Source organism: Entelurus aequoreus, linkage group LG01, assembly GCF_033978785.1.
Source record: "Entelurus aequoreus isolate RoL-2023_Sb linkage group LG01, RoL_Eaeq_v1.1, whole genome shotgun sequence".
NCBI classification, from domain to species: Eukaryota; Metazoa; Chordata; class Actinopteri; order Syngnathiformes; family Syngnathidae; genus Entelurus; species Entelurus aequoreus.
In genome coordinates this window covers 31,033,185-31,044,418 of record NC_084731.1, presented here as the reverse complement: position 1 = coordinate 31,044,418, position 11,234 = coordinate 31,033,185, and the positions used below count along the sequence as shown (strand labels likewise).

General features: G+C 47.7%; 2 protein-coding genes across 2 annotated transcripts; one reads left to right on the top strand and one right to left on the bottom strand.

The window, feature by feature from the left end:
* Nucleotides 1-490: 490 nt before the first annotated feature.
* LOC133650380 (protein phosphatase 1 regulatory subunit 15B-like) lies at nt 491-3,653 on the top strand. The gene is made up of 2 exons (XM_062047547.1): nt 491-2,662; nt 2,900-3,653. Exon 1 carries the CDS (start codon nt 2,007-2,009, stop codon nt 2,496-2,498), a length of 492 nt encoding a protein of 163 aa, XP_061903531.1. The 5' UTR covers nt 491-2,006; the 3' UTR covers nt 2,499-2,662; nt 2,900-3,653.
* A 2,546-nt stretch (nt 3,654-6,199) lies between these two features.
* On the bottom strand, nt 6,200-11,099 carry aldh4a1 (aldehyde dehydrogenase 4 family, member A1). Its single transcript, XM_062063293.1, has 15 exons — nt 10,746-11,099; nt 9,768-9,861; nt 9,600-9,692; nt 9,437-9,484; nt 9,222-9,377; nt 8,191-8,340; nt 8,052-8,126; nt 7,800-7,987; nt 7,663-7,736; nt 7,410-7,606; nt 7,295-7,342; nt 7,078-7,230; nt 6,891-7,012; nt 6,709-6,827; nt 6,200-6,645 (listed from the first exon to the last, which is right to left on the bottom strand). Exons 1-15 carry the CDS (start codon nt 10,784-10,786, stop codon nt 6,533-6,535), a joined length of 1,671 nt encoding a protein of 556 aa, XP_061919277.1. The 5' UTR covers nt 10,787-11,099; the 3' UTR covers nt 6,200-6,532.
* Nucleotides 11,100-11,234: the final 135 nt, after the last annotated feature.

The following is an 11,234-nucleotide window of genomic DNA, read 5'->3' as shown; positions in this document are numbered from 1 at the left end:
TATATATATATATATATATATATATATATATATATATATATATATATATATATATATATATATATATATATATATATATTATTTATTTTTTTCAGCACAAACAAATGGGACATGTTTTGGGTGATTTTGACTAGGGGGGGACTGGATGACGTTAATAGTCAGAAAATGTATTTTTAGAATAAAAAAACCCATAACAGCACAAACGAAAACGTTTACTGCGCAAACGTGGCTCAAACGATTGGGACAAATTTGGGTAGATTCTGACAAGGTCTGTCGTCAACTTGACACATGCCCCTATGAGCCAGCGCGCAAGGTTGGACTATTTTATAACCACAAGTGTGTATGTTAATGCATATGGTAGAAATAATAATAAGAAAATGCTCTTGGTCGGCAAACAAGTAAAAAAAGAATATATTCTATTTCGTGGTTGTATAACAGCAGCCAGTCCAGTAACACAGCGACGCTCCCCGGATGTCTTTTTTCGCTTTTCAGTGTGCCTGGATTTGGCAGACGCTCCCTAAACTTTCTGATGAAATATCTCTCTCGACAGACGGAAACGACTCTTGCGGTGAAACTTTGCTCTGGACGAAAACTCTAGTCCGTGTTTTATACAGAATAAGGAGTATTGTTTCGTTGACGACACAAAAAAACTAACAACTAGTCTTGGTGGGCGAGGTTTTTGTTTTTTTTGAGTGAATCATCGAAGCTCGGTGGCTCGGCCGTTGCTAGCTGCTAAGCTAACCTGCTCGCCTTCCGTCGGATAGCAAAATATCGCCATGGCTCGATTTTTGTCTTCAAAATCTGGAGTGCTCCGTTTATCTACTATGTCCGGTTCTCCCAACGCCTTCTCCAAGTTGCCGGCTAGAAAGAGGTCCAATCATCGCTCTCAACGAACCGCGGCGGAGCTCAACTGGGAAACGACGACATTTCTTGGGTTCTTCTCTGTTCCAACGGCCCCTACCTTGTCCAGTCCCGTGTAAGAAGCATGTGTCCGTAGACATTTGACATAGTTTTGCTCATATCGCTGACAGCTGTCACATTCCTTGCTAACCCGCGAAAGCTCACGTTTTTTTGAAAATTCAGTGTTGTGTTTTGGCACCTTTGTAGTTTGTAGAATATGTTTGGAAACAGGAGTAGTGAGGGACAGTTACCGTGCGGGAAGAGCCTGCCCTCTTCTGCCGGCCTCACCGTCGCCTCTCCGGGCCTCGACAGTCAGGAAAGTTCGTGGATCGGCCTGTTCTCCGTGTGGTCCAGGCCCGCGGTGTCATTTTTGCACAAATACATGCCGGGCCTGGCCCGAACCCCTTTTCTGCCAGACGGCGGAGATATGAACAATAGTCTGGTTGAGCAAGGAGAGTTTCTACAACACCTGGACGTCATGATGCCGCTCAGTCAGCACGCAGCTTGTCCTGCTGGCCTCCAGGAGCCAAGGACGGATACAACTTTGTCCTGGCTGAGCACCGACTCACTTCAAGAAGTCGGCATTCAATCTGAAGCCACATATTGGTCTTCTTCCGGAAACTTCTCCTGGCCCAGTCAGGACATGCAACCCGGAGCAGGGGACGGACTGTATGAGGAGCAAGAGTTGGTTGAGCAGCTTCTTTGGAGGGGACATTGCCCACACAGTGTTGTTGGCTTCCAACAACAGAACCACGCTGGACACAAAAGAATCACACGGCATGTTGTCGCTGGGCGAACACGCTGGACTTTATGGGGAGGAAGCCGCTAACAATGACAGAAACTGTACCGCTGCAGACCACCAAGTCAACATCGGTGCAGCTTGCTCGGCGGTGAGCCTGCTGACTCGGATCAGGATAATGGCTACTCCAGCTTGGAGGAGGAGCAAGCGCACATTTGTCACTTGTTGACCACGCAGGCACCAGCAGGGACCCTCTGATACGACGGAGGAGGCAGAGTCTGAGGGACGCGTGACACAGGGTGAGAACGAAGAAAGCGCGACCGACGTGGCGTCCCCCCGTTGCCAAAACAAGAGCATCGCCTTCATCATGGGCTGCCCCTGCAGTGACGACGACGATGACAGCAGCAGCCAATCCGAGGACGACGACGACGGCTTTGACAGCGAGGGATCGTCTTTCTTTTCTGACACCACCGACGAAGATGACGAAGCTTCAGACTCAGACGGCCCACTCGATCCGGAAGCGGAGCGTCTCCTCACTTCCCTGTGTCCGAATCGTGACCCCTACAATCTCCGAAACTTCACCGCCGCCCTGCACACGGGCAGCACGCCGGCACGCTCCATCCCCACTTCGCCTCCTTCCTCCACTCAGTCTACGCCGGCCTCCTCCCCTGATGTCAGCCCTCTCGCCATTCTCCCCCTGACATCCTCGCCTCCCTCTGGACAGGACACGTGGGATGACTCGACGTCGGCCAGCGAGGTGGGACGAGGCAGAAAGCCTCCGCCTGCTCAGCTCCTTCACCTCGTCGGACCCCTACAGCCTTTTCAACTTTCAGGCCCCACTTGGAAAGCCAGCTTCTGAACAGGTCGCATCCCCGGCCAGGACACCCCCCAAAGGCCCCCAGTCGGCCCTCACGGTCCAAGGCGCCATTGCGGTCTGCGTACAGGAAAAAGGACGTGGAAAAAACAGACAGTGTCTCAGAACTGTCCGCCTGTTCTGTTTCATCCCTCAGAACTTCCAAAAAGGTCAGTTTGAACTTTCATTCACACTCTTTTCAAATATGTCCAATTTATTGTCTCTCATGATGTAGTGAAGGTTCATAAGCCATACTCAAACACTTCCTGTTTCTACCTGTCACCTTGCTGGTGTGGGCGGGACTAATTTAATTCAAATAAATCTAACTTTGAAGCTTTGTCGCCTCCTTGTGGTCAGATTGGACTAGAACAGATTTTATTCTGAAATTCCTTTTACTTCCTGGGCAGGTGCGCTTCTCTGATCGCGTGGAAGTGTTCTTCGCCAACTGCGGCGAGGAGGAAGAAGACCGCAAGGGACCATGGGAGGAGCTGGCCCGGGACCACGAGCGCTTCCGGCGGCGCTGTCAGGAGGTGGAGCTTAGCATCGCCTACTGCCTGCAGCCACAGCACCGCAGCTTGGTTTATCGCCGCCTCACCGCCCAGGACGCATGAGAGGACCGCACAGGGCTCACGTTTTATTTGCCTGTTCTTTTTTAACTTTGCATGTGTCTGCAACTTGGCACCTTGGCGAGTAGAACCCACCCCCACCTCTGAGGACCCGCTTGAGGATAATTTCTCATTTGCAAGCTTCAACTTTAACCTTTCCGCTAATTTCTGGACAGCCGAAGTGGATGTACCTCATGTACGGGGACGTGGGAGGTGTCTTGGACGTGCTTGATCACATGACACACGCTCACCAGTAGTATTGAAATAGTATTAAATCACAAGGTTTAACAGGAAGAAGCTTTTGGTTTGTATTTTACCAACACATATACATGTATACATACATGTATGCATATTAAAGTGATTGAAGAGTTGTAAATTACATTTATTTGACCCTGTGTCACGATTGGTTTACTCGTGCGACAGGAAGTAAACACTTAAAGACTCTTCAAGGGACTTCTAAAGGAAAATGACTACCATATTAATCTGAAAAGCTTTTATTTTTGTAAGGCATCATTTTCCTGTGCTTGGTGTTTTGCTCACAAATAAATATATAATGAGCACATGCCGCTTTATTCCTTCCTCTAGCAAGCAACATGCACCTGTGATTAATCGCTTGCCCTTAGGAGTTTTGGCCAATAGCAGAAGAGACAGCAACAGGTGACTACCTCAACTGGCTAACTGTATTATTTCGCAAGTTGAAGTACTTGGTCAGTTGGCACCCATTGACTCGTCCTCTCGCGTCACCACCAGGTCCCGCAGGTACTTGATGTAGCTGATGGACGCTTACAGCGTATCTACTTTATTGAGCCTCTTGGTGGTGCTGATGCCTGGCAGGTACTCTCTCAGCCTTGTGGAGCCCCCGTTGACGCACTCCACTCTCATCCCCCTCACGCTCGTTGCGTCTCCGGACAAAAGCAGGATCCAATGGGATGGCCTAGGACCTCCAAAAGACACATGAAAACTCCCAGGTCTGCCTGGTGAAGGGTCGGAGATCAGAGGGCGAGGCAGTCAGGGGCCCTTTAGAGCAGTAGTCCCCAACCTTTTTTGCACCACAGGCCGGTTCAATTTAGGCATTATTTTCAGGGACCGGCTTTCCTCTTGTGCAAGATGAATACAGCAAAAATAAGTGCATGAAAAATCTGTTACATTTATATTTTATATGTTCTTTAATGTGCATTGTATCATGTCACAAAGTTATAACAAATGGCAACTTCCTATGAGGAGTTGTATTGTGCATCTATAAACAAGCTTATTGGTGTGTCTAGTGGGAAAGGCAAAAGTTAAGTCGGAGAAAATGCAGTCGTTTATAAATTATTGAATTTTTCTCTGCGGCCCAGTAGAAAATGCGTTACGGACCGGTACCGGTCCTCGGACCAGTGGTTGGGGAACACTGCTTTAGAGAGGTCCATGCCTGCTGGGGTAGAGGGAGGCTGCTGTCCTCGCAGGGACCAGCAGATGGAGACAACATGTCCAGGACAAGTTGAGAAGGGACCTCAATGTGTCTTCTTCATATTGATGCCTATATACATAATTTGCATATAAACTGCATCTAAATATTTGATAATGTAACCACACTGTATATGAATTAGTTACTTCTACACAATTTAGGTTTTTAAAATGTATGCAAGTTAGTGCATTTTCACCATCAGATAAAGTTGTGAGAAATTACGTATATTATTTAGGATGCTCTGTAATGACTCGCCTGTTGTGTTGTCCTTTGACTTTTGAAGGAAACTTACAGCGTTTAACTCATACTTGCCAACCATCACAAATTTTCCGGGAGACTCCCGAATTTTTCGGGAGACTCCCGAATTTCAGTGCCGGGACAACCATTCTCCCGAAAATATCCCGATTTCCAGCCGGACAACTATATTGGGGGCGTGCCTTAAAGGCACTGCCTTTAGCGTCGTCTCTCACCTGAAAAGGAGACTATTATATATGTCTCCGTTATCCATAGGTTTATCTATAACCCATAAAGTAGGCAGGCACGGAACTATTTCTCAGCGTGTTTATTCCAGTCGGCACGTTAATACACTGACACACAACATCCGGATTCCCATCATGCATTGCTTCAAAACTACGGCAATTTCCAGCCGGACAAACAATATTGGGGGCGTGCCTTAAAGGCGCTGCGTTTAGCGTCCTCTCACCTGAAAAGGAGACTATTATATATGTCTCCGTTATCCATAAGTTTATCTATAACCCATAACACGGTGGCCGAATGGATATAGTCACTCATGAACGGTCAGAGAAGCACAAGTCGGCGGCAACGCAGTATTATGGGCCACCTTGCAAGCAACATCCCGTTCTCATTTGCGGATGTTTTCAACAAATCCGTGAAGGATATGTTCCTGGATTCAGAGATCGCTCGCCAGTACTCAAATGGCAGAACAAAAGCTACTCAAATAGTGAAAGTGCTTTTTTTTTTTTTAAAGTAAGCAGCAAGTACAGTACAGTTAGTAAAACTGTGTTTTCATTACTGTACTATATACGGTATATATATATATATAAGAAATACTTTAATTTATAATCGGTCTACCGAGCTATCTACATTTCTACTCTCACCTATGGTCATGAAGTGTGGGTCATGACCGAAAGAATAAGATCGCGGGTACACGCGGCCAAAATGAGTTCCCTCAGAAGGGTGGCTGGCATCTCCCTTAGGGTGAGAAGTTCAGTCACCCGAGAGAGACTCGGAGTAGAACCGCTGCTCCTTCGCTTGGAAAGGAGCCAGCTGAGGAGGTTCAGGCATCTCGTGCGGATGCCTCACGAGCGTCTCCCTAGGGAGGTCCTCGTTGCACGTCCCACTGGGAGGAGACCCCGTGGCAGGCCAAGGACCAGATGGGGGGGGGATTACATCTCCTCTGTGGCCTGGGAACGCTTCAGCCTTCCCCAGGAGGAAGTTGCTAATGTTGCTCTGGAGTGGGGAGTCTGGGGGTCTCTACTAGAGCTGTTGTCCCCGCGACCCGATTCCCGATAAGGGGTTGAAGATGGATGGATGGACATGGTTAAATAACTTATGCATTTTTTTTTAATTTAAAAGGGAACTTTGAGAAAGATGTGGGTACTTTAGATTTAAAGTTTGAACTGAAAAGAAGAAAGAACACAATTTGTTTTTTTTATTAATAATCTGTATTTTCTACTGTACAAACATGTCAAATCACAAACATTTGATAAAATCAATCAAAATTTCAGCAGTCATGAACCATCATATTGTTACATACCTATTTTATTATCAAATGACAACTATTACACTTATACTTATTAATCTTTTAGTATTGGTAAATTACACGATAAAAATGTAAAAAGTTGACTTCACTTAAAAAGCTCACGTGCACACACGTGTGTGCTTTGGAAGACGTGTATGCCACTTGTTTACATTCATGTCACAGTTCAGTGCAGAGTGGACGGCGAGGGGCAGAGCCAAGCCTGCGATTATCCCATGTAAGGATACTTCCACTCTGTGAGCGGGACGTGCGTTTCCTTGACTACCTGCGGCGACGTCCAGCGGAGGACGTAGTGCGGACCGCCGGGTTTGTCGTTGGTGCCTGACGGAGGGGAAGCCGTGTCAAGATCACTCACACCGCTTCAAAAAAGGGTAGTAGTCTCACCTGAAGCTCTGGCACCCCCAAATGGCTGCTGCCCCACAACGGAGCCGGTGGACTTGTCGTTGATGTAGAAGTTTCCAGCAGCGTTCCTCAGAACCTTTGACGCCTCGTCGACGACGCTCCTGCGGTGACATGTCGGTAAGTGAAAGATCGACGAGTGTCGCGGCTAAAGCGAGCGTTCTTACCGGTCTAGAGCGAAAACAGCGCCTGTGAGCGCGTACGGCGACGTGCTGTCAATCAGTCGCAATATCTCCTTGTAGTCGTCGTCAGGGTAGACGTAAACGGACAAAACGGGTCCAAAGATCTCCTGCAACACACAAAAATGTGAGGCGGTGGCAAAGCGGGACGACACAGAATGAGACAAGACTGAACCTCCTCCATGACGTCATCATGAGGGTCTTTGGTCTGGATTACAGTGGGCTCTACAAAGTAGCCTTTGGAATCGTCACATTTCCCCCCGGCGATGATTTCTAAATTGGGGGAGGTCTTGGCCCGGTCCAACCATGACTTGATGCGGCAGAAAGACTGCAGAAGCAAACAGTTAATAAGTGTGCACATGGGAGAAATGCAAAAGCAAAGATGGCGGCACCTTGTTGTCGATGACGGCAGAGAAGAAGGTGTTAAAGTCTTCTACAGGCTGAACAATAACAAGACGTTAGAAGGTTCTTGTTCCGCCGCAGCAGCAACTTGACGAAAGCACTCACATCTCCAACTCTGACTTCTTTGAGGATATCCACAAGCTGCTGTTGGATCCGCGGCCACAGGCTGTGTGGCACGTACATCCTGGAGCACGCCGAACACTTCTGACCGCTGTACTCAAATGCAGAGCGAATCGTCCCGTTGACCACGCTCGGCACATCCGCTGACTTGTGGACAAAATGGAAGTTCTTCCCGCCGCACTCTGAGGACGAGAGGACGGTGAGGCAGGGAATGTCCGTCAAGCAAAGTGGTCCTCACCTCCGGCCAGCCGAGGGAAGCTTCTGTAGACGTCCAAGTTCTGGGCCACTTGCTTCCACAGCCGCTTGAAAGTCCTGCAAAAATGTCCAAACGTCAGCTCGTTACCACGCAGACACGGCGTCCTGCTCGGTCCTTACGGAACGCTGCCGGTGAAGTTGATTCCTGCCAGGTGCTCCGACGCCGTGACGGCGTCTCCAAACACGGGGCCATCTGCCGGCAAAAACTGGACGATGTTGGGGGGTAGGCCGCACTCCCTCAGGATGTTGTAGACGGCGTAGCTAGCCAACATGGCGGTGTCGCTGGGCTTCCACAGGACCACGTTTCCCTGTAAGAGGTCAACGCCTCAGCGACAAAACCTTGGTTTGAAGACGTCCTCCCGTGGAACTTACCATCACGGCTGGCGTTCCAGCCAGATTCCCGCCGATAGCGGTGAAGTTGAACGGCGCCACAGCGGCGATGAAGCCCTGACAGAGGAAAAACAAACGAGTTAAATCAGACCTGACAGGCGGCGACGCACACGTGCAGTACCTCTAGTCCACGGTAGAGGGATGTGTTGGTGCTTCCCTCTGCGTCCAGCGGCTGCTGCGACTCCAGCTCCACGGCGTGTTTGGCGTTGAATCGGAAAAAGTCGATGAGCTCAGCAGCCGCATCAATCTCTGCCTGCATCACCGTTTTGCCCTGAAAGATGCTTGGTGATTACGGGGCGCTAATTATTTTAGCATCTTTACTAGAGATGTCCGATAATGGCTTTTTTGCCGATATCCGATATTGTCCAACTCTTAATTACCGATTCCGATATCAACCGATACAGATATATACAGTCGTGGAATTAACACATTATTATGCCTAATTTTGTTGTGATGCCCCGCTGGATGCATTAAACAATGTAACAAGGTTTTCCAAAATAAATCAACTCAAGTTATGGAAAAAAAATGGCAACATGGCACAGCCATATTTATTATTGAAGTCACAAAGTGCATTATTTTTTTTAACATGCCTCAAAACAGCAGCTTGGAATTTGGGGCATGCATGAGGAGGTTGAGGTGGGCGGGGTTGGGGGGACGGGGGGTAGCGGGGGCGGGGGTGTATATTGTAGCGTCCTGGAAGAGTTAGTGCTGCAAGGGGTTCTGGGTATTTGTTCTGTTGTGTTTATGTTGTGTTACGGTGCGGATGTTCTCACGAAATGTGTCTGTCATTCTTGTTTGGTATGGGTTCACATTGTGGCGCATATTTGTAACAGTGTTAAAGTTGTTTATACGGCTACCCTCAGTGTGACCTGTATGGCTGTTGACCAAGTATGCCTTGCATTCACTTGTGCGTGTGAAAAGCCGTAGATATTATGTGATTGGGCCGGCACGCAAAGGCAGTGCCTTTAAGGTTTATTGGCGCTCTGTACTTCCCCCTACGTCCGTGTACCACTCCGTACAGCGGCGTTTTAAAAAGCCATAAATTTTACTTTTTGAAACAGATACCGATAATTTCCGATATTACATTTTAAAGCATTTATCGGCCGATATCGGCAGTCCGATATTATCGGACATCTCTAATCTTTACCTTACCTGTCCAACCATAGTCTTTGCTAGGACCTCCGCTCGTTTAGGTCCACTGATGACATCAGCGGCCTTGAAGAGGACCTGAGCTCGGTCCTGGACGGGTTTCAGATCCCACTCTCGCCGCGCCGCCAACGACGCCATGATGGCTTTGTTGATCAGCTCCTGCACTCATGCTGATTAGTGGTGGCGTATGCTAAACGTGCGGGGAACGCGTGACTCACCTTGTCGGCGTAACAGAACTTGGCCACCTTGTGAGCGTGATTGTACGGCTGGAAGGAAACACACAAGTTATAGATAACACTCATGGATTACAATAATGTAGTAGAGCGACAGATAAGATAATATATTACAGGAGTAGATAACAGTAATAGATTACACACTCACACATAGCTGATATCTGATGTCGCTGGTCCACACGTGTTCATCTCCAACTACGCAAGGAATCTCTTCAGTGCTCGCCTTCACATGCTCCAGTGCCTAACACACACAGGTTGTGATAATTCACCTATAATCATTCATTTACTTTCAGGGTGAGCTGGGAGAGGTAGCAACCTGTAGCAGTTCCTTTCTTTCCACACTTCCATGCTTGAAGGAGAGGATGGGCTCGTTTTTCACCGTCACCGCCGCACACGCAGAACTTTTTAACCTGAAAGGACAAAATGAGCCCTTATTTTGAAAGTTCCCCGCTTGTCAATTCCAGATAATAGTTGTGACTGACTATCTTTCAAGTTCAATGTTTCAACGGTGGTCCTTTTCATACATGAATATGTTCTCTTGTCGAGTGAACCTTGTCCTTTTAGCTTCATGACTTATGATTAACTTGTCCAACATAACCTGTGAAGGTTAACGTGCAACTGCTTGTCCCAGAATGTGTTTGTTTATTCGGTTACTAATGCGTCCCAGTATGTGTGTTGAATGTGTCCCATTATGTAATGTTGCCCAGTATAATCTGGAGCTGTTTGTCCTTGTTTCCCAGTGTGGCTCACAAACCCCTGCAGAGAAAGTCAACACACAGACATGTTGAAGTCTTCATGGAACATGGAATGTTCCCTACTTGAAGAATTCCTGTAGCAGGGAACATTCCATTACAAATAACATAGTAATATTGTGCTGTGATAATGACAATGATAAAACATAATAAACGTCGCATTAATTGCACTTAAAAGTTCACTTAATCGCAGACGAAACTAGTTAATTAGCTTAACCGCTTTACACAGACGTGAACTGCATCAGCACCTGTCAGTGCCGTCCCAATAAGTCATGTGGTCTTTAAAAAAGGTAAACAAATAGCTCCATGAGACAATTTCACAGCGCCTTTTTTTTAAAGAGTAAAACGTGCTGATAAGAATACATAACCAACGTCATGTATTGGTGAAGCTATACAAGCTAGCATGACGTAACACGAGGGTTAGCCAGGCTCACGTCAAGCTAAGTTAGCCAGGTTAGCGTTAGCTTAGCCACTTCCAGCAGAGGTGACCGAGCCTCTCCGGTCCACTCGGGCCGGTAACGGGTCACCACGGTGCCACCTACCCCCTCCACGACTGACGCGCCGCCGCTGTCACGCGCAGCATGTTTCCCACGTTCCGCACCAGGACACACGCCACAGAGGAAGGAGGACAGGCACACTAAATAATAATAAAAAACCTGTGGAAACAGACATAAAAGCCTCCCCTTTCTCGACCACTTATGGTACCGCCTCCAGGCGACTAAGGCCTGGACCCGTTATGGACGAGTACCGCCTCTCAAATTGTACGGGGGTCTGTTCCGGAGGACTTCAAGGTTTCGACGTAACAGTGGGCGGGCTCGTTGTTGAGTTCCACCTGTTGTCTGTCCTGATATCAATAAATAGATGCAATACTTTGTTTTATGTTAAGAGATGATAACATTTGAAAAACATCTGTTTCTAATGATAGAAGTTATACATCCCAGAGTTCATAACTGGCCAATCACAAGCGACATTTAAAAAGGCGGGACTGTTTTAAATTACTATTGTCGTCACTGATTGGCTGGTTCAATACT